At 35.8% G+C, this 23,976-nt stretch overlaps 2 protein-coding genes and 1 pseudogene across 6 annotated transcripts in view; 1 reads left to right on the top strand and 2 right to left on the bottom strand.

The window, feature by feature from the left end:
• LOC116303072 (uncharacterized) overlaps positions 1–23,976 on the top strand; it is a 57,074-nt gene that overhangs the window by 11,378 nt on the left and 21,720 nt on the right. For 2 of the 5 annotated variants that reach the window (XM_089030048.1, XM_089030047.1), the window contains exons 2-6: positions 15,884–16,204; positions 16,500–16,552; positions 19,879–19,943; positions 22,631–22,682; positions 22,757–22,917. In XM_089030048.1, the coding sequence (XP_088886174.1) occupies positions 16,136–16,204; positions 16,500–16,552; positions 19,879–19,943; positions 22,631–22,638 (195 nt within the window). In that variant the 5' untranslated portion in view covers positions 15,884–16,135 and the 3' untranslated portion in view covers positions 22,639–22,682; positions 22,757–22,917. The remainder of the gene's footprint in view (positions 1–15,883; positions 16,205–16,499; positions 16,553–19,878; positions 19,944–22,630; positions 22,683–22,756; positions 22,918–23,976) is intronic. The other 3 variants (XM_089030049.1, XM_089030051.1, XM_089030050.1) reach the window with 3 other exon arrangements.
• On the bottom strand, positions 1,933–5,238 carry LOC148911273 (uncharacterized). The gene is made up of 2 exons (XM_089030029.1): positions 4,507–5,238; positions 1,933–4,314 (listed from the first exon to the last, which is right to left on the bottom strand). The coding sequence occupies exons 1-2, from the start codon at positions 5,137–5,139 to the stop codon at positions 2,344–2,346; spliced, it is 2,604 nt and encodes an 867-aa protein (XP_088886155.1). The 5' UTR covers positions 5,140–5,238; the 3' UTR covers positions 1,933–2,343.
• LOC148911272 (uncharacterized) lies at positions 8,719–10,104 on the bottom strand (annotated as a pseudogene).

Genomic DNA, 23,976 nt, shown 5'->3' with positions numbered 1-23,976 from the left:
GTTAATCTGATTTACACTTGAGCTTTTGCACTCTTTTTTGATGCCTGCACGTAGTTCCGTGTATTTTTCTTGTTTTTCAACAGTTCTCTCCGCAATCTTACCAACTTGACAAACTGTGCCTTCAAATAGTGTCCAGGCATTAGTTTCTTTATCTTGTACAACTATGTCGGGTTTATTGGCACTGTTTTCTGGAGCTTTCTCAAGTTGAAAGGGTACATTCCAGTATATTTTTGCCTTTTCATTTTGAAGTACTGCTGATGGTAGACTTTGTTGGTACCATGGCTTTCCATTGTCGCTTTCCTGAAAGTTGTACTTTTCCAGCAAACAGTGGTATATCGGTCTCAGCATTCTGTCGTGTCTGGCTGTGTAAAGGCTTTGGGCGATCTTTGAGCGGCCACTTAGTACATGTGTTGTTGATTCTGTAGCCATATGGCATAATAATGCATATGGCATTATTATTATTATTATTATTATCATCATTATTATTATTATTATTATGTAATATATACGGTATGAGTTAGGCCATGTTGTATCAGATATACAACCACGAGGCGTAGCCGAGTGATTGTTCTATCGTGTCCAGCTGATTGGATTTTTAAATCAGGGTAAATAAAGATATTATTATTATTATTATCATTATTATTATTATTATCATTATTATTATTATTATCATCATTATTATTATTATTATTATGTAATATATACAGTATGAGTGGCCATGTTGTATCAGATATATACAACCACGAGGCGTAGCCGAGTGATCGTATATCTGATACAACACGGACATGAATACTGTATATGACTTATCAAAGGTTAGTTCCTTTGTGTTTTCAAAATTATAGTAAATTTGGCAAAAAAAATCCAACTTAAAGTTTATGCAAATGAACACAGTTTTGTATCAGATGTACAACACTCTTCACAGTCGTGATTTTTGTTGTGTTTTCCTCATGAATTATTAATGAGTTGGATAATATTATTTAATGTGTGGCACTAAATATTTAATGTGTGGCACTGAATATTTAATGTGTGGCACTAAATATTTAAGAGAAGATGTCTGTAAAAACCAGACAATCGTGACAAAGCTCAAAATATAGATTTTGCTCATATTTTAACCATAGATAGACCATAACATGAAACAAATCATGAGGTATTTTGTTTGAAAAAAAATTGCATTTTTTACGAGAAAATCGCGAAAAATGAAATTTCGTCAAATCGCTGCTTTGAGACGGTCAGATTTTAAGTCAACTTTGGTGGCCTCGTGTGGCAAACTTAAATACTCTTATGACTTCAAACCTTCTTAAAATTGTTAATTGACATCTTAAGTTTAGTCCAAAGGCTTTATAAAAATTTCTAGCTACTTTTTGATATTATTTTAAATTTATTTTAAAGTTATACTTTACGCCTTATGAAAAATAGTGTAAAAACAAAAAAAATATTTTACTATGTGCTACCCAAAATTATTCAATAATATTTCGTATACTTAAAGTCAAGATATTAAATATATGACTATGAAAAAAACAGCTTGGGTAAATGTGATGGAGCGAAGTTATGGAGCTTCGAACTTTCGCAAAATCGTGCTTCGGTCTAAGGTCTACGGTCGCCTAAGATCTGTCAAATCGTCAAATCGTCAAGTCGCAACTAACAATTTGCATCAACAATCACGGGTTTTTTTCTTTTGCCGGCAAACTGTCTTTAAATCAAAACAACAAAAACAAAAACATATTTTGCCATTAAATTTCGTAGATTTCAACAACTTGTAGCTATAAATCTTGTAATTTATATAGTTCATATTTAGCCCGCCAGCGCTGGATAATTTATGCACAGGACTTCGATTAAATTTTAAACACTTTTTAAATTGCGGTTTTCCTTGTATTTGCTGTCTTATTAAAAATATATTAGTTTGATTTCTTTAGGGAATATGTGGACGATAAATTCGCCAATTTTCTAAAAAATATATATAAGCTTCGAAAGAACCAAACCCGACATTTGTTGATCGACACTAAGATAAGGATGGCGGCATAATTAACATGTAATTGCATTTGCGTTCCTACAAGGCCCCTTTAATGTACACCCCGAGAACGAGAAGGTATAGGGCGTGCACGCGGGTGAGGGATTTGACTACCCTCTCAGGTAAAATGCTACAAACATAGGGACTACATTTCCCTTATATATTTTAGCATTGGATTCAGATTACTTTTATTGGAGTGATCATGCGGATTCTACTTTATGGTAGCTAGCTTCGATCTTGTAATAATTGCGAATAACCAGAACCTGTATTCTTTTTTTTCTAATAACGTCACTTCCTTACATACCTGAAAACGGACGTGCTATCAGTTGACAACTTTAAATATTAGACGTTGAACAACTACAGGTGGCGACCAATTTCTCGAGAAGATCAACATATGGCTTCTTTCGCTTTATTTTAATAGAAGATATGTCCAGTTCCAACGAGGTACACATATCTTGTAACATTGTAATGGAAAAGTTTGATAGTTTTGACTGAGATGCCATTTTGCAAATGTCGTATGCTTGAAACATAATTGGATGTTGAACAGCTACCTCGTACATTACTTTCTTTCTTAATTCTTGTAGCTCATTTTCCACGTCTAGTTGGTGTCGTTCTAATTCTGAATCATCATCCCCATCATGGATGTCGACTTTTTTCTTTGCCGCTACGCGCGAGAAAAAACTAGATATCTGTTGTGGTGTCAAAAACTCGTTCTTCCCAAACAAACGAGCACCGTCCTTATTTCTAGCTGTCCTCATCGCCTTTGAAACGGTTGACGGGTTGGCTTTTTGACCTGTCCGTTCTCCTGTTTGAAAAACTTTGATCAGGTAATTTCTTTGGCTGTCGGTGAACCTCTTTTTTTTAGCTGTCGTCTTAAGTGCCCAGCCCATCGGTAGTGCTTTTGCATTATCCAGTGGTTGGTTCATTTCTTTACCGGATTCAGAAATAGTACTAGCTCCATGTTCCAATTTGTTTGCGTATAGGTTCATCGCCTTATCGTACAGTGTTTCATGCTCTATCACGTATTTGTGTCGTTCTAGATCGAGATGGTTTTCCAGAGAATGGTATCTCTGAAATGACCGTATGCACCCCTCCTCAGGACAGGAATACAACATTTCGTTATCATCTTTTTCTTTTTCATCATCATCACCTTCAGAAGCAGCTTCGACATCTTTGTCATCACCTTTCCCTCCATCGGCTTTTTTGGTTATCTTTGTTCTTAAAAGGGAATTCTTTCTTGCCTTGATTGCAACGAATGCGCCTGTTGGGCTTTCGTTTACTGAGATTTTGTTCAGCTCAGGCAAGTTTTTGGGTAAGTCGAAACTACTCCATTGCAAGAATTTCCCAGGTCCAACTCCGTACGCCCTCCAAACTTTGATTCCTTCAGTGTCGTATTCAATATTGTTAATGAGACTCACGCCTTCCCATTTTACTTTTAAGTTTACAGAGGGTTGCGGGCCACAAAGCGCTACTACTACACCACTTATGCCACCACAAGATTCTATTGCGCTCTTCATTTGTTCAGCGGTTTCGATATCGTTGCCTGCATTTAAATACATTTTCATATGATTCTTGATCAATGCCGCCTTACGATCGCAACTTCCTTTTCCACCTTGTGGACCCGAGAAATCGATGCGTCTAAGAGAGATATTATGCTTCATAGCTACTTGGTGAATAAGAAGCAGAGTTGATGCTGAATGATAACATCCAGCATTGTCTTCTTTTAAATACACGCTTTTCACAACTGGTTTGACGTTTTTCAACTCTTTAAGTATGTCATCGAAAATAGCCAAAATTGCAGAGCTTTCCTGATTGCAAGATTGGAATGGATGAACAAATGTCAGCATTTGCATTTCACCATCAGCACTCTTTCGAATAGCCACGGTAAGGTGCCAAGAGATTCCCCTCTTACCGAACCAGTCTCTTTGATTTTCTCGGTACTTCCTTGGCAAGAATTTCATTGCCCAATCTGATACTAGCAGAACAGAGTGTTGATCTAAGGTCTCAAGAATTTCTTGTCTCGCGGAATCTTGGTTCACGTTTCTAAGGAGATGAGCTTTCCAAGCACTGATACTATGTACTGACGTTGACACTATATACTCCATTTCTTCTCTTTCTTCCTTAGAACACTCGGCTTTTGCAAGAACTACCTGTAGTTCATCCATAGCAGCAGTTAGAAGATGGCATCTGTCACACTGCATATTGTGCTCATGATCACAATCACTAGTAAAATCGTCATCATCTGGGTCACTGAGTGCAAAAGTTCTACAATGATCGGCGACCATTGAACTTTTTGAAACGTGGACCTATGAAGAAAGAAAACCCAAATAATTAAGAATAAAACAAATAACACTATACAAAAGGCGTAGTCATCGTCCCGTCTGTATGTTGAATTTTCTCGCGTACACATGATGTAAGTTGATTTTACTCTAGTCTCGGAAAAGGCGTCTTCTGTTGCTTTAAGGTTTTTTCGTATAGTTATTTCAAATTTGCTTTACCTTGTAATCACATTTAAGGTATCGTTTGGCAAGTTTAAATCTGTCACTTAAATCTTTGGTCCAAGTAAGGCCCTTTCCACATTCATCTCCAAGTTTATCGATCACATTTTGTAGGTCGTCAAAAGCATCTGCTCCAACTGCAGAAAAATAGTCTAAACCTTGCAGAGACTTGCGGGTGGATGCCGAGCACACGTTAAGGACTCTCCACAAGGTGCTGCGGCTCATTGGCTCAAATCCTATTTCACTACAGTAGCCTTGATACTTTCGGATTATCTGCTCTGGTATCAATGTTCGAACAACATTGGGGATCCTTATTTCTGCATCACAAGAAAGCCTAAGTGTCTTTTCTCCAAAAGGCAAATCTTGCACTATGTGAGTGCTCGTTATAAATGAAAGAAAGTGATCGAGTTTCTCTTTTTTCACACACATCCTAGTGTTATTCACAGGTGGCAGTGCTGTGCCTCGGCCATGCAATAATATGTGATGCCTAGCAATGTCATAGCGATATTTAGTTAAGGTTGGTATCCACCTAAGCAAATCTTTAAAGCCAACCTTATCAGCCATTATAGATAGTATCTGGCGACGAGAACTCCAGTGTTCTGCGTTATTATAACATTCAGACAGGGCCTCCATTAATGAGCAATCAACGTTAGAACCTTCAAACTTTTTTTTATCTAAGTGATTAAACAGCTGGGCTGATTCTCCTGGGGCAATTTCCTCGAGACACGTATGAACCACTTGTTGCGCCTTTCGTAGATGCAATCTTTTAGTACGCTCCGACGCAAAATCCCATGGAATCGTCGGAGTATTTCGGACGGGACTTATGTCTCTGGAACTAAGATATTCATTTAATTTTGCTCGCGGAGATTCTTCTGCAACAGGAGTAAACAAAAGTGACTCTTGGCTTGGCTTGTAAAGGCTTTTTGGAGTATCTGGACTAAAGCATTCATTATCATCTATTTGAGAGAGTGCTGGACTTGCAAATACTGGTCCTAAAGACACCTCTTCGTCTTTGTTTTCTTCCTAAAGATAGAAACAACCAAAATTATCAGTTCTACTGCTCATTATTTTTTTGGCATAGGCATTCTGATTATCCCTTCTTCTCTAAATCTTTTTTTACAAACAAACAAACAAACAATTGTATGTGTGAATAAAACTATGCCGTTTCAGAGTTTTAATTGAATTGAGAAACAATAACCTCAGGCGAATGGTTGGGATGCCTGTGTTTGTATCGCCATCATATACTAATCGACGGCGCAGGGAGGGAGGGGCTGAGGGACTAAATGAATGCCTTAGATTGATTATCGCATTTATCAGCCGATTACATCAATATACAATCCATACCAGTTTCAGATTACTCATTTCAATGGTGACTTCAGTTTCATGATTATCGTCCTCTTCTTTTTCCATTTCCCTTAGCAGTTTTCTACAGTTGACGCAGACACCTGACAAAAACCAGTACTAGACTGAGCGACTGAATCAATTTATTAAATCAAGAGAAAATGAACTAAGAGAAGGAATCCCCGTGCACCATCATGTGCACACTTTGACGCTATTTTTAGAATCATTGATGCTATTTTTAACTCGTTACCATGCCCGCGCGATAATCATGCTTCCCTTTAATGCCTCGTTTTAGGACACGAAAAGCGCCATATTTCGCTACGTTCACAACAAAAACACAGGCTTTTGATTACTGCAAGACTGGAAGCCGCCTACCCTCAAGAAATCAACCAATCAGGTTCTTCGCTCAAAATATTTCCAAGCTAAAAATAGCATCAAACTGTGCACATGATGGTTACAAGGCTATATAGGTAGGATTCCTTCTCTTAGTTCATATTCTCTTGATTAAATAGAATCGACAAAAATATGTTACCTGAGCCAGGTTGAACAAAAACGCCAGTCTTCTTTAAGATAAATTGCGCATCTCTTTTACCGATTCCCCTTTCACTCTTCGGCCACTTTCTTTTGCCTTTTCCATGACTAGAGATTTGCACGGGTACTCTACACCTTGTAATAAGCTTCCTTGTCCAACCCAGCCCTAGTTTTCCGCGATGAAGTGCACAAATCGTCCAGGTTTCGATATCTTTGGGACGTGTAAATAATCCAGCTCTACTTAAAATCAGATCTACTTCATTCTCGTGTCCAGAAAATTGAAATAGATTCTCATGACTAGAAATCTCCTTTTTACATGCAACGAAAGGAATCACTTTACAATATTTGTGACGATCTCTTGGATCAGGACCACAGTTCCCTCCAGCAACAGCTTTAAAAAAACAATGTATCTCCATTTTTACACCGAGTTGAACTTGTTAAAAGCCCAAACAACGTAACCATCTAAAAATATTTTGATTTTGCTCTAACTTTTAGTCGGGTAGTCGGAAAACACACATAACATGTCAATTATGCCGCCATCCTTATCTTAGTGTCGATAATAATAATAATAATAATAATAATAATAAATATTTCTTATATAGCGCCTCTTCCATAAATGTCCAGTGGCGCTTTACAATAAATTCAAAACTAGATTATCCTAAAAAATACTAGACCTAAAAAAGAAAAAGAAAATCAAGAGCTAAAGTACCTTAAAATTACTTAATAAAATATTAATAAAATTGCAATAATATCCCTAAATAATCGATCAACAAATGTCGGGTTTGGTTCTTTCGAAGCTTATATATATTTTTTAGAAAATTGGCGAATTTATCGTCCACATATTCCCTAAAGAAATCAAACTAATATATTTTTAATAAGACAGCAAATACAAGGAAAACCGCAATTTAAAAAGTGTTTAAAATTTAATCGAAGTCCTGTGCATAAATTATCCAGCGCTGGCGGGCTAAATATGAACTATATAAATTACAAGATTTATAGCTACAAGTTGTTGAAATCTACGAAATTTAATGGCAAAATATGTTTTTGTTTTTGTTTTGATTTAAAGACAGTTTGCCGGCAAAAGAAAAAAACCCGTGATTGTTGATGCAAATTGTTAGTTGCGACTTGACGATTTGACGATTTGACAGATCTTAGGCGACCGTAGACCTTAGACCGAAGCACGATTTTGCGAAAGTTCGAAGCTCCATAACTTCGCTCCATCACATTTACCCAAGCTGTTTTTTTCATAGTCATATATTTAATATCTTGACTTTAAGTATACGAAATATTATTGAATAATTTTGGGTAGCACATAGTAAAATATTTTTTTTGTTTTTACACTATTTTTCATAAGGCGTAAAGTATAACTTTAAAATAAATTTAAAATAATATCAAAAAGTAGCTAGAAATTTTTATAAAGCCTTTGGACTAAACTTAAGATGTCAATTAACAATTTTAAGAAGGTTTGAAGTCATAAGAGTATTTAAGTTTGCCACACGAGGCCACCAAAGTTGACTTAAAATCTGACCGTCTCAAAGCAGCGATTTGACGAAATTTCATTTTTCGCGATTTTCTCGTAAAAAATGCAATTTTTTTTCAAACAAAATACCTCATGATTTGTTTCATGTTATGGTCTATCTATGGTTAAAATATGAGCAAAATCTATATTTTGAGCTTTGTCACGATTGTCTGGTTTTTACAGACATCTTCTCTTAATGTGTGGCACTGAATATTTAATGTGTGGCACTAAATATTTAATGTGTGGCACTGAATATTTAATGTGTGGCACTAAATATTTAATGTGTGGCACTGAATAATTAATGTGTGGCACTAAATATTTAATGTGTGGCACTAAATATTTAATGTGTGGCACTAAAATATTTAATGTGTGGCACTAAAATATTTAATGTGTGGCACTAAATATTAAATGTGTGGCACTAAATATTTAATGTGTGGCACTAAAATATTTAATGTGTGGCACTGAATATTTAATGTGTGGCACTGAATATTTAATGTGTAGCACTAAATATTTAATGTGTGCCACTGAATATTTAATGTGTGGCACTGAATATTTAATGTGTAGCACTAAATATTTAATGTGTGGCACTAAATATTTAATGTGTGGCACTAAATATTTAATTTGTGGCACTAATTATAATTATTTAAGGATATATAGTCTTTAATCAATAATTAATAATAACAATAATCTCTAATCAATAATTAATAAATTTTAAATATTTATACATTTTTTCAAGATTGTAAAAAACGAATAGAATTTGTCCATTATTTAAATATGAATATATTAATATATAATACTTACAAAGAAGAAGGAATTGTAAGATGAAAAACTGACTAATAAGGAAAATTGAAATATATATTAAATATATAACTATGTATCTTTATCTAAAAATCTACGTTAATAAGCTAAAAATCTAAATTTATAAAATGGCGCTTTCAGCAACCTGAATGTCTAAGTCTATGTTGTTTATATCATTATAAGTTCTTTTTATAGTCCTTGAGCCTCGTAGACATACAAGTGCAGATCTTAACAGAGAGAAACAAGTCTTGGCCCTAATCCATGCCATTGTTTTGTGGTACTCTTCACCTTTCTTTCGGGCTATCAGTTCAGCAAGCCTGCTGTGATATGTTTTGCATTCTTTACTCATACCTCCTGTTGTACAAAAGACAAGGGGAGTAAATGTTCCATGTTCGATTTCGTTTACTCTTTCGGTGTATTTCCGCTTCTTGTCATTTTCATGTAGCTTGTAGATTTTGGGTAGATCTAGATCTTTGTACGTATCTGCATTTGGGTGACAAACCCTTACGTCAAAAAAAGGCAGAACGTTGCTTCTCCCAGAAACCTCGTGCATGGATGTCAAGTCTTGCGTCTGCAGCTTTGTTTGCTCCTTTGCTTAGTTTCTCATCTGAGATTGATTGTAACAAGGGCTCAATCTCTACGTCGTTGCATACTGTGCTAAGAAGCTCAGCCTCCAGATTGCGTAATTCGTTGTGACGTTGAATTACGAATCCACCACGTTTACATATCATTGCGTGATCGACCGAGAAATCTTCACCACATACACACTTTGATGGAATGTCTCTGAAAGACCAATTATAACGGAGACGTAAAGCGTCTCTAAATTCTCTCTTGTTCAAGTCGAATCCCATTTCCTTAAGAGGAATTACAGTTAACCAGGTTGATGCTCCTTTCTCTGCGGCTAAGTCCAAGGATCTGGCTGTAATCTTTGGTAGACTTTCCTTCAGGCTTTCAAACGCATCTTTGGATGCTTTTTCTTTCTCAGTGTAACATTTCTGCTTTGCTGTTTTCACTTCAATTTCATCTGGCAACTCGTGAGACTGGGAGATAATCTTCTCCACAAGTGGGGCACTTACTTTGACTGACGATGAGAATTCATACTTTGCGTCAATACACGGGTTAGTAATACCGATACCTCCATATCGTGTCGGTAGCGATAAAATCTTGCGATCATCTTCATCACAATCTTTTTGTGTCATGGCGGGTATAAACACGTCGGAGATGGCAGCTTCTAAAGGTTTCAGTAGGTCTGAGATATCTGGAAGTGTGCGAAGAAAGTACGTCCAGCGATGTTTTAAGCCAAACGTGTAGGCAGCGTAACAGGCCTGTGGCTGTGATAGAGCAAATTCTGCTAATTTGGTGATCTCGTTCACCCAGTTGTCAATCTTTTCCGTGACGTACTCGTTTAGAAATTATAATTTCTAATTTCTAATTATTTAATGTGTGGCACTAAATATTTAATGTGTAGCACTAAATATTTAATGTGTGTCACTGAATATTTAATGTATGGCACTAAATAAATGTATGAAACTAATTAAATAATTGCATGAAACTAAATAAGTTTATGGAACTAAATAAATGTATGGAACTAAATCAATTCATCAATCAATCAATCCATCAATCCGATAAATAAATAAATAAATAAATAATGATTAATTAAGAATTTAAAACTACACGAAAATTTGATCACTTTTTTTAGTTAAAATATCATTACAAAGTTTGTTTTTAAAAGTCTTATTACTCTCTGGAAAGTTTCATGTCTTTTGGTAAACATTCCATTCTTTAATCGATCGTACAGCAAATGCACGTCCACCTTCTGTTTCCTTTGTATGTCTCTGGCAACTCAGATTTAGATTACTGAAGCGAGTATTTCTGCTGTGTATGTCACATTAGTTTTGAGTTTAAGTATCCATTTCTCTATACTTTATAATTTCAATCTTTTTTAGGAGTTTCTACAGTAATGCTTACAAAAATAAATTTTCTACGCGTAAACATAAAACCATGTTTGCGTTCGGTTTGACGTCTATTAACTATGATTCGGTATAGTAGGAGACTTGAATGAATCGGTTTACCTCGCGCACGAGACACATTTTGAGGCACAAAACCTAGTAAAATGTAGCCCTTTAAACTAGATTTTTATCTAGTTTAAAAGAAACGTTTTAACAAAGAATTTTAAAAGCCTTCATTTTCTGCTGTTTCTTTTAAAGTTCTAAAATTTACTCCAAAATCAAAGAATCTGAATTTTAAAAAAACACAAATACCCCACTACCTCTCTATACGTTTTAATTTCAGTCTTTTTTAAGAGTTTTCCTATTAAGTAATGCTAGCGAAAATAAGTATTTTCTACGCGTAAAATAAGAAAGTCTTACCTCATTAATTCGAAGTCTTCGCAGTGCAACTGAGTTAAAAATTTGAATCTGCGCCTTATACGAAGACCATGTGCACCTTTTGCTGTTCATTAACAGAAAATGTACATTCATTTGTGCCAATAGTTGTATCAATAACGTGTTAAATGTACGTTCATCAACACCACAAGTAACATCATTAGCGCGGATCAACTTTCAATAACGATACTACTTGAATATGCGTGTACATTCATTGACATTAATAGACTATCAATAGCGCGTTTGTACATTCATGTGCGCGGAATGTATTTTCTTGTGCGCGTTATTAAACTTCAATAACACGAATTGACAAACGGTTGCGTTAATTGACAATCATTTACCCAAAAGTGAAAGTTCATTAGTGCTATTAGCATAGCCATTGACAATCTATAACGCGTTTGGACAATCATGAGCATCAATGTAGCATTATTTAACGTGGTTCGACAAATATTTGCATTATTCAAATAAACATTTAAAGAAAAAAAGGAATCATTAGCGTTTTCTTTATTCAGCATTCTTTTAAAAAAGCAGCAGTAAGGGGGACACGCGAAGCGCCGGCACGACCAAAAAAAAATACAAAGAAATGTATGGGGTGACGAGGCCCTGCAGGGGGTCTTGCGCGATCCGTCGGCAGCCGCGCGACAAGTCCTTACTGCTGCTGTGTTGGGTACCGCAAACGGAGGTTAAAATATTTGTCGGATATACTATGCATGAATGTAAAAGGTTCACCAATGATTTCTGTGTGATTTGTCTTAGAAGAGTGTATGGATTGTCAGTGCCTCGACAACCATGTTTCGACTACCTTTTTTTGCGTGTCCCAAAAGATGCGTATGCGTGTCCCCAAAAGATGTGTATGCGTGTCCCAAAAGATGTGCATGCGTGTCCCAAAAGACGTAGAATGTTAAGTATAAGGTTGTTAACAACCATACACTCAACATTCTAAGACATCTTTTAAATGACTCATGCATATGTCTTTAACGATTTAACAACCTTATACTTAATGTTTATTATTAGATTCTGCAAGCGCCCTTTAAAAGGGGTCCTTATTTTTATTTATTATTATTAAATATCCTTAATAATAATAAATAAAAATAAGAATGGGATTTGAGACTCTTTGCGCAAACCCTATTTTACTATCTTAGGTCCTTTCTAACTTCTACGGGCTTTCCTTGCGGCCTCATTATCGGCATGCCAGGCCTCAAAGCGATCTAAGTACTCTTTAAAGCCGCCTTGACCGTCGTAGAGGCATTGCCAAATATGTTGGTCACTTCTTTGACAGCCGCAGCGGTCTTAGAATGTTAAGTATAAGGTTGTTAAATCGTTAAAGACATATGCATGAGTCATTTAAAAGATGTCTTAGAATGTTGAGTGTATGGTTGTTAAATTGTTAAGGACATACTGCGTGTGTCTTTTAAACAGCACTTCAGAACGTTAAAGATAAGGTTATCATATTGTTAAGGACTATTATTTCTTTTTTTTTAAGAAAATATACCCAAGGATAAGGATATTTCTTTTTTTTTTTTTTTAAGAAAAGAAATAATAGTCCTTAACAATATGATAACCTTATCTTTAACGTTCTAAGACATCCCCCAAACAGCACACGCAGACACACCCAACAACATGATAACCTTATCTTTAACATTCTTAGGTGTCTTTTAAACGACTCATATAAGATGTCTTTAACAATTTAACAACCATACGCTTAACATTCTAAGACATCTTTTAAACAGCACATGCAGCGGATATCTTTAACAATTTAACGACCTTATACTTAACATTCTTAGGTGTCTTTTAAACAGCACATGCACATATATCTTTAACAATTTAACAACCATACACTCAACATTCTAAGACATCTTTTAAACAGCACACGCAGACATACTTAACAATTTAACAACCTTATACTTAACATTCTGAAGTGTCTTTTAAACAGCTCTACAGCGGATATCGCATAAAGTCCTTAACGCTTTCTTTCGCGGCCATCGTCAAGAGCGCGCTTTGGAAGGGGTCTCTATTATTCTTGTTGTTTTGTTATCGTTAATCCCTAACAAACAACAAGAAAAATAAAGTCGTATTTTCGAACTCTTTGCACAAACCAAGACATCTATCGACATCCCTAGAAATATGGATCGACATCCCTAGAAATATGGATCGACATCCCTAGAAATATGGATCTACATCCCTAGAAATATGGATCTACATCTTTTGGGACATCTTTCGGCTACTCCATCTCCGGAATTCGAGAGCTTGGTTTTTTTGGTGGCTCTGGAATATATTTGTATACAACTTTGGGTTCTTGTCTGGCGGCCCAGACAAGCGCTCCAATACCCAAGACGGCGAATAGCACATTCCCAGCTATTTGCCAGTCTATTTTCGTGGATATCTCCTCTACTTCTTCGGACAAATCCTCTGCCTCGCTGGATAGGCTTTCCAAATCGCTGGTTGGCAGCTGTTTCTCCAGATCGCCTATGCGCAGCAGCAATTCTTCTTTCGTTTTCCGTAGGTTGTCGAGGACAATAGCAAAAGAATCCTGCACTTCCAGGAAATGTTTCTGCAGATCCGTGGTTGGTGGCTTTTCGGGTATTGCAACCTCTACGCCATTTTCTTTTTCTATCCTGCGTATTTTGGGTATTCCTATACCGTATTTCCTAGCTACCTTCTGCAGCCCCATACCATTCTTTCGGTCTTCCAAAAGGTCTGCGATCTCCTCTTCGGATAGTATCCTGGGTGTGGCCATATATATCTACAACCACATGTTTTTTGTGTCTAGACACCTATGGATCCATGGACAAACACTATGGATCCATATGGTAGATACCTGTTTGTCCACAGATATAGCATGTATTTGTACATAGCTACGGGTATAGCTGCATACATGCTGGGAAAACAGCGGACAATACAAATACTTTTGGAAATCTTGGAAGGTCTCTACCGAGCGCAAAAGACAATACGAGGAATTCGCCTACCGGGCTACGTAGCGACTTTGGCACAACTACCACGGCGTCGATAGGGGAACGGATCGTTCCTCTCCCATCTTTTGGAACGCGCATACACTCTTTTGGGACACAGAAAAAAGGCACTGACAATCCATACACTCTTCTAAGGCTGTGAATAAGAGGGGAGGCGATTCACCTCCCTTCTAACTAAGCCTTTTCTTGTATTTATCGCGGACAATTTAACAACCATACACTCAACATTCTAAGACATCTTTTAAATGACTCATGCATATATCTTTAACAATTTAACAACCTTATACTTAACATTCTACGTCTTTTGGGACACGCATGCACATCTTTTGGGACACGCATACACATCTTTTGGGGACACGCATACGCATCTCTTGGGACACGCAAAAAAAGGTAGTCGAAACATGGTTGTCGAGGCACTGACAATCCATACACTCTTCTAAGACAAATCACACAGAAATCATTGGTGAACCTTTTACATTCATGCATCGTATATCCGACAAATATTTTAACCTCCGTTTGCGGTACCCAACACAGCAGCAGTAAGGACTTGTCGCGCGGCTGCCGACGGATCGCGCAAGACCCCCTGCAGGGCCTCGTCACCCCATACATTTCTTTGTATTTTTTTTTGGTCGTGCCGGCGCTTCGCGTGTCCCCCTTACTGCTGCTAAAAAGTTGTCTCCAAAATATAACAATTCACAAAAAAATTAAGATAGAACAAAAGCTGATTTACATCTACTGTGTAAAATCGATAACCTTAACTTCTGAAGGATATGAAGAAGCCGTTGAACGTAATAGACGACCTACATTTAGCGATAGCAGTCACTTTTTGTACGATATGCTACCAAGAAATAGAATCTAGAGCACTAATTGCAACGCCAGAGAGATTTTGCTCACTAACATTATGTTATTAAAGAAAAACGTTAATGATTGCTATTTTTCTCAATGTTTATTTGAATCATGCAAATGTTTGTTGAACCACGTTAAAGATTGCTACATTGATGCTGATGATTGTCCAAACGCGTTATAGATTGTCAATGGTAATGCTAAGAGCACTGATGAATTTTCACTTTTGGGTATAAGAAAATTAGACCATTGTTGTGACTGTTCTTTATGTAATAGCTGATTTTAATTTCAATTATGATTTATATTTTCATTCATTCATTCATCCATCCATCCATCCACCCACCCGCCCACCCATCCATCCATCCATCCATTCATTCATTCATTCATTCATTCATTCATTCATTCATTCATTCATTTAGAAATTTATGAACTTATTCATGTATTTTTTTTTTTTTTTTTTTTTTTTTTGGGAGGGGTCTTACTTCACTCCTCCATAACTATTTTAATCAAGAATTCTACTACCATGTATTAAGTTGACTATTCAAAATCACTCTAGTCAAGTTATTTTATCATTTATTTTAGAGTCCATTTACAAATTCTATGCTAGATAACCCATGTTTGGGATCTATTTACTTATGCCTCCAAGCAATACACATTCGTCTTTCCAAACATTGCTAAACATTTCCATTTATCATTATGCTATTACCTAGTAAACTTTTCTTTCTCACATGTTATAGCATTTTTCAAATATTTTAAACTCTTCTGTCTTAGGCCTTTCTAAAGCTGTTTAAGCAAAAAAACAAAAACACACAAAACAAAGGCGCCTTCAAAGTTCAACAGAAAGTACAAAAAATTGCTCCCAAAAAGTCAAGACAATTTGTCTGATCACAGACAATTCCAGAAAAATTATCGTTTTCACCAACAAATAAACAAAATACCTTTCCTAACCAAAAAAAAAACCATTAAAAATTCGCCTCTTTAAATCTGTCTAGACACTAATTCCACGCACCGACAACACTCAATTGGCTTCCTAACAACCCCTTCTCTACGTGACTTAAGACGTCACCACGCTGCCGCCAACGCGTCTGCCATACTGCATCCGGGAACCCAACAATATACAAAATGGCGCACCACAGGAAACCCACTACTCAACAAACACATAGGCTCCTGCTAACAAAAACAATACGGACAACAAGTCTTTGGCCAACTTCCACTTTGCTCCTCGCCTTACGGCCACCTCTTCTATGGCCCAACGAACTCCTCATGAAGGTGCCCAAACACAGATCCCGCATCGAGGCTCGGCACTCCAGCAGGTAATACAAAACCCCCATTGTAGATGACCAAACACACCAAACCCTTCCCGTGTTACCAGCGAGTACGAATCCACACAGTTCTTCGTGTAGATACCGATTTAAACCGTCATTAGGCTTCATGATGCCTTCAGGTACCTCGCGGCCGATCTTTCTCTTCCCATCTTCTGGCGACGAGCGACCGACCGACCGAACGAGCTCGATTCCAACCCTCTCATTATGCGTCTCTCCATGCCTGCTGCTGTACTACTACTGCACTCCTCGTTAATATTACTCCACCTTTTACTTCCACTTCTAGTTCAACCCAACCTGCATATTATTCAACAATTCCAAGCCTGCTCTCAAACCAAGGTAAGCCACCTTTCTCTATTACTACCCCTCAACCAAATCTCAGCTCAGCGCCTAAATAACCGCTTACTAATATATACGTATACCACTTCATTTACGACGGGATGCTTCGTTTATTATTACTGCTGCTTCGAATTTCATTCTCACATCAACACCCATTCAGTATTTATTTTCCTATTATGGTCATTTTCATTTTCCACAACACTAAAACTTATGCTTTTCTTTAATCATGCTAGCTAGTTACACTTTACTTCATATGCAACGCCATGCCATATTATATCCCATCAATAGAAGCAATATTTTTTACAACACCTCTACACTTTCTTATATTCCACTTCATGTTCATAGAGCTGCCATGTCGAAATCCATCACTAGTATGTCCCATCACTTAGTGCGATTCCCAGTCACACGCGACCAACTGAGACCTAAATCACAAAAGAAAATTTGAGTTTTGGTGGACGCCAATCAAAAGGGTTTCTTAAACACGTCTAAGGATTCCGACTCTGAATTTCAGAAGCTTAACTGCAAAGCTATCGGTATTGACTTATCCTATCTTGAAGAAACTCAAATCATAGTCAATACCGATAGCTTTGCCGTCAAGCGTCAAGATTCGGAGACGGAATCCTGTGACATTTTTGAGAAAATATATCCAGAGCGAGAAATGCACAGCGACAAGAAGCATGAGTTAAGGGCAACAGTTTTTGCACGTATTCACGTGAGTATTTACATCAGTCCTGGTGTAGAAACCAATTAGAAACAATAGAAACTCTTTTGATTGACGTCCACCAAAACTCAATTTTTCGTTTGTGATGAAGGTCTAGTTGGTTGCGTGTGACTGGGAATTGCAGTAACATATCACAATGCTAGCTTCTCCTACATTTCTAAAGAGAAATTCTGATAAACCAAAATGAAAAAGACCAATATTTTTTATTTCTTTCTTTATATTAAATCTCATTATTCATACAGTAATGATAAAAAGGTAAATTATACACTGTGAAAAGATGATAAAACTGACGTTTCGGACGCTAGTCCTTCATTGCAGTAAAAGACTCTTACTTTTAACTTTTACTCTGATGAAGGACTAGCATCCACAACGTCAGGGACAGGTCAAAAATTAAAGGGGTAGGGCTGGTGCATTATATTTTTGGCCTGTATATTTTTTTAGTGGCCCCTCCTTTCCTTATATATAAAAAAATTGCAAATTTTTTTCTGGCCCTCCTCTCCCCCATAACTTATAATTTAGGCTGACCTTGTTTTTAATAATTAGTAGTAGACGAGTTGCACATCTTCCAGATCTTGTTGCCACAGTAGTCGTCATTCTAGTATCAAACTCTTCTGTGTCATCTCTTCCTCACCACAATTTTCTTCTTCATCAGTATGTGAGCAAAGTACAGCCAATAATTATTTGTTATTCCTCACAATCATCATCTGAAGATAATGCAAATTCTGCACTTGCATCAGTATCAGTGTCACTGCCAGCCTCTCTGTAGTTGTCCCATCTATTTTGTTCCACTGCATGGAGATCGTGTGTTATATGCCTCTGAACTGTATTAAATTTATAACCTTCCTTTTACCACGGCACTTCAGTTTATGAAACTCTAACTACTTATTATCTTGGACAGCTACAGTTTGTTTTCTCAAAGAGCCATCATCAAGCATTGCAATCCAGTAGTCTTCGTCATTTTTTTTGCCTATGCAGATTTCTTTTCAGTTTTGTCTTCCTTTCTTTTTTCTTTCCACAGTTCAAGCAATTTTAAGTGTTCTAGATAGCTCTTAACGCACCCTTTAGAGACTACAAACTTTTTACTAAATTTCGATATTGAGGTGGGATCTTCTATAGAGCATTCACCTAAATCAAAGGCTTTTTTCAATTCCACCCTTGGTATACATATGATGGAAGTGATACACATACTACATAGCTTAATACATACAGTCAGTTATTTCATTTGAAAACAAAAAAACGAAAACAACAATTACATGATTCATTACGTTTAGAATTAATTGTTTATTTATTTATTAATTGTTTGCTTACTTAGGAGCTCTAAAAACTGTTGGCTTCAAAAATATAATAAACAAAACAAAAATACAAAACTTTTTGATTTAACTTTCCTTTGGGAGACTTGATAATATCAGCTTGATCCAGTGACAGCATAATTCATTTTTTACATTTCTTTTCACCTAATTTTTATGCACAAAAAAATTTGGCCCTCCCCTTAAGACTTGCACAATTCTTTCAGGCCCTCCCTTTTAGCCTGCATGAAAAATAATGACCCTCCCCCCATTAGCACCACCCTTCCCCCCTCTAATTTTTGACCTGTCCCTCAGTAATTTTTTTCATTATTTCCAGTGTATAGTTTACCTTTTTTAAATTACTGTTTCATTAGAAACACTGACCCAGCTCAAACTAGTTTTTAGCTAGTTATCTCTTCTCATTATTTGTATATAATTCTATACTTTTTATCACAAATGTAACCTTCCTCAATGTAAAATCCAGGTTTCATCTATTATAGAACGATGCTACATTGTTGGCCAGTTAAATGTAAACAGATCAAAAGTGTAACAGTAAATTCTTCATTCTCAATATCGTTATCACATTAATAGATCACACACCTAAATACTAATGAAGGGTGCTTTATTGGATAGAAAGGTTTTATGAATATTTTATAAACTATCATTTTTCAGAAATATGATCAACCTTTTTCTCTAGACAAATAGTTTTACCTATATCACATAATTTTATATATATAGATATTATTTTTTATTCAAACATGGATGTCTCATCATACAAAAATGCTCTTCCCAAGAGCTGTGTTAAAACTTATAATAGAAGATTAAATATAAATTGTATAACTAGAAATAAAAATAAAATTATATATATGTATAACTTATATATATATATATATATATATATATATTTATATATATATATAACTTATAAGATATAAATAATTGGAGATGTCAAAAATATTGAATTGCAAGTCACATGTTTATATAAGATTATCGTTGTTATATATATGTCTTATCTTTTATTTTGTATAGTTTCTTTTTCAACCAGTTTTATCCTTCTCCTTTTATATTTACAACATTTTTTATATTGTATAATAATATATGTAAATCATTTTTAATCCCGAGGGCCACCTAAACATTATTAGTCATGGTAAGGTGTTCACCCTGACTAATAATGTTGTTATTATTGTTATTGACACTTTATTGAGTTTGAATTTACATTGTAAGCAGCATAGCAAGATAACTCCTGGGCTATTCTGATCTATATTCTATAATTACAAGTATGAACTTCAGTATTGTTATTCCTCTTTCTTTCTTTATAGGTATAAAAGTTCTTCACTATTTCAACATTTAGTGACAAAATCCATTTTTGACTTTTCATTATCAGGTACTGTGTTTCTTGTGTGTCTTATCAGTTACATATTCATTTAGATCAGTTTTCAGGCTTTGATGATACATACCCGGGGAGGAGGTCAAACATCACATTTACTTGACAATTTCTATAATCAGGGAATTGATGTTTGATGCCTGCCCTAAGTTCTCTGTATTTGTCTTGCTTGTATTGTCGTCTCTCTGATAGCTTGCCAACTCCACACACTGTTCCTTCAATCAGAAGCCACTTCTTCTACTCTTTATCTTTGACAACCATGTCAATTTTGGTTGTACCATTCTCTGGTGCTTTTTTAGATGGAATGGAATGTCACACATGATCTTTGGTTGCGTATTCTCTATGATTAGAATGGGTGGTCTATGTTGATACCACTATATGGCCGGTCTTGATCACTGTGTTCTTTAAAACCATATACTGAGAATAGACTAAGTGGTTAGTCAATCTCGTACCCAGAGCCTGCGTTTCTTTCAGCCTGCGTTTCTTTCGGCCTGCGGCAAAGAACGAGGGCTCTGTCATAATCCATTTTTGGCGCATGCGCAGTTTTCCGGAAGTGAAACATAATCAATGAAAATCATGCTTTCAAACCTGCTTTCAAACAGATTTCTGTATTTACTTACGTTCAAAATAAGAATTAGAAATCGGGAACTTTTTTTTTTTTTTTTGGCAAGTCTTTTAACGTAAGCACTCTTATACCGGAAGTCCAAGAAATCCTGGTCTCAAAAAATGGATTATGCCAGAGCCCTTGTTCCTCGCCGCAGGCCAGAAGAAACGCAGGCTCTGGGTAAGAGATTGGTGGTTAGTAGTAAGGTCTCAGCATTTTGTCATGTCATGACTTATAGAGACTGTGCTAGTTCTGAGCATGCACTCATTATACGGGTGACTGTTTCTTGTTTTTGTGAGCACATTCTGCACCTCAAGTCATATATATGATAATACTAATAATTATTATTATAATCATATATGATCTGAAGTGCGGAATGTAAATCGTAGCAACCCTACAGGGCACATATATGCATGCTCATACCTATAATAATAATAATAATAATAATAATAATAGTAATAATAATAGTAATAATAATAATGATGTTTGAAACTTTATTAGCCATTTCGAGGTTCAAGGAAAAACTTTTATTACAATAATATTTAGAATAATATTTAAACCTTAATAATACTAAATATATATATATATATAAAGAATAATAATATAAAAATATATCTATTAATAATTATATATATACATGAAAATCAAAATAATTATTCAAAAGTAAAACAAAAGTCTCTATATATAATGTCCCCAGGAAAAAACTAGCAAGCTAAAAAACTAGTGTATGGCCGTTACATAACATTAACGCGACAGTCGTCTATTCTGTCTAGGCCAATCTTATGGAAAGGTGCTCTAGATCCCCTAACGCTTGTGTGAACTGCTCATACAATTTTGAAAGACAGAAGTGTTCTAAGGCATGAGATGACAAAGTACTTAAGGGTTCGCTGTTCTTTTAGAATAGTTTCTCTGCCAAGTGCTTAATAATAGCAATTATTATTATTATTTTTGTTGTTGTTGCTGTTGTTGTTATGATTATTATTATGCAGTTTATTAAACATCTGGATACGACATGCCATTCCCAATGCAGCAGACCGACTACTTCACCGTCTTCTCATCTTTCTTTTCTCTATTCTCCACCCATGGGCAGCTCATCTCATCTCATTATTATTATTATTATTATTATTATTATTATATGTTTATTTCAACGTCAGACATTTTTGCTCCTTGAATACAGAATATTGCAGGCATGAATAGTCCAAGCAAATATCTGCATGACTGGTTTTACAAAGATGTATACAAATTATTATTGTTATCATCATCATCATCATCATCATCATCATCCATGCATGCATACATGTGCCCTGTATGATTGCTACTATTGGGCCAAAGCTTTCATATTTATTATTCATAATTATTTTCTTATAACTAGTGTCATAGTTGCAAGAATAGAAATATACTAGTAATAATAATACTGATAATAATTTTAAATAACAGCAACAATGACAGAAGGAGTAAATAGATTGTCATATTTATGCCTTTAATTATTGCCATTCGTATTTGTATTTTGTATTTTGAACAGGATATCCCAATTTATTTATCAATTGACAAGGTTTTCTTTGTTATTCACAACGAAGGCTTTATTTTTGTTATAATCCTCATTTAAATGCAAGGGCAATATATATTTATTAACCCTGTTAATAACTATATATTGACTTTGCACTTATAATGAGCAATTCAGTTCATCATTAATAGAAAACCTTCTCAATTGATGAATAAAATTCTAAATTACCTCGAACGTTGGCAATAAGCATATATGGTTTATTTCCTCTGTTCTGGGTAATTAACTCATACGGATCTCAAGATATAGTTTTCATGCATACCATCTAGGCTCAGATTTCAGCCATTGGGATTTTGTGCGCCCGCGATACTCTCCCCCATTGTTTCGTGCGCTTGCGATACTCTCCCCAGTAACGGGGGAGAGTATCGCAGGTACGCGAAATCCCAACGGCTGAAATCTGAGCCTACATTAACGTACCATCTTGCTTTGGAAATTATTTTCAATCTTAATTATTGAAGCCAGTCAATAGCCTGCAGTACCACCTTCCTCTAAGGCCCTGCGCCGATTTGTTTTTGTTTTTAGAAAACTAGTCTGTTGGTCTCCCTGTGTCATGGTGAGAAACGACCAATGATCGGTAGGTAGATTTATTCCCCATGTTGACCATGGGCAAAGACCGGTTTTGACTGCAATATACGTGTTTTACATCAGCATAGACTATATGGAAAGACACTGGACCTCTTGTGTCTCCATACATGAAGTACCAAGCCTGGAGCAATATGTATGTCCCATCAGCCCTTTCGGTCGTCATACATCTTTGTAATCGTGTGATGAAGGTTATGGGAGAGACGAAAAATCTTCATTTATAGACGGTAAGAAACTTTCAAAACCTTAAAGTGCTACTATGACGAAAATCGCTCAAACTTGGATTCAGCTGAAACTTCCTAAGAATACTCTTTAAAGGTCCAATAATCACTGTATGAAGTGTTTTCTCAATATTCAGTACGAAAGTATGATATTTTTACGATTATTTTTTGGAGTCTGTGACGTCATACACTCAACATCGAACATCGCTCCATACATTTCTTTGCATATAAATCCTTAATTTATTTTATTCCTATGAAGCCCAAAGGGTGGCTAATGTGCTTATTTCACGTTACTTGTGACTATAATTTATATTTTGGGGTGTTTGGGTATTTCTTTCTCCCTTTACTACTGATATTTTGATCATAAACTACAAAGAAATGTATGGAGCGATGTTCGATGTTGAGTGTATGACGTCACAGACTCCAAAAAATAATCGTAAAAATATCATACTTTCGTACTGAATATTGAGAAAACACAGCACAGTAAATGCCGGAGCGAGAATGCAATAACCTCTGGGCCCCAGGGTATGGTTGGAGTAGTCGCACTGTAATCTAATTCCCGCCATCATTGCCTAAGAGTCAATAGCCAATTCGAGCTGGAGGACTAATTGCCAAATAGAATAGGTACAGAAAGATGATGTTGTTAGAATGAAACATAACGATAGAATCGAGTCAAACTATTCCTACTCTTTGAGCATTAAAGATACAGTGATGAATCTAGAGGGTGTGTGTCCCTGTATGTATAAAGCACAATAAGCATTCATATTTAACAATAGCAAGACTCCATGATCTACTAGAATATAAAGCTACATGTTCAAAATGGTCTTCAATTTCATATTTTCTTTATTTTTGGAAAGATCTTGTTACAAAACAGAAGATTCAGTTATTTCTGTGACAACTGTCTTTTGTAAGAAGTGTGCAGATGGTGATGACTTCTAATAAGTTAGGATTTCTAAAAATTTTCCAACTTCATAGGCAATAGATTATTTTGGTTAATTATTCATGCTTTGATTAAGCTATTCAAAGCAGTATTTTCTGTAATCAAAGATCAGTTCTAAGGGATAA

Source organism: Actinia tenebrosa, unplaced genomic scaffold (assembly GCF_029948245.1).
Source record: "Actinia tenebrosa isolate PJP-AT-01 unplaced genomic scaffold, QUT_ActTen_1.0 PGA_scaffold14__42_contigs__length_11649687, whole genome shotgun sequence".
In the NCBI taxonomy this organism is placed as follows: domain Eukaryota; kingdom Metazoa; phylum Cnidaria; class Anthozoa; order Actiniaria; family Actiniidae; genus Actinia; species Actinia tenebrosa.
The sequence above is the reverse complement of the archived record's forward strand: the minus strand, read 5'-3'. Positions and strand labels throughout refer to the sequence as shown.

Excerpts from the sequence above, each read along its gene's own strand:
- LOC148911273 (XM_089030029.1), bottom strand. The coding sequence starts at position 5,139 with ATGGAGGCCCTGTCTGAATGTTATAATAACGCAGAACACTGGAGTTCT. Across the intron at positions 4,315-4,506 it reads ACCTTAAATGTGATTACAAG|GTCCACGTTTCAAAAAGTTC; the intron begins GTAAAGCAAATT and ends CTTTCTTCATAG.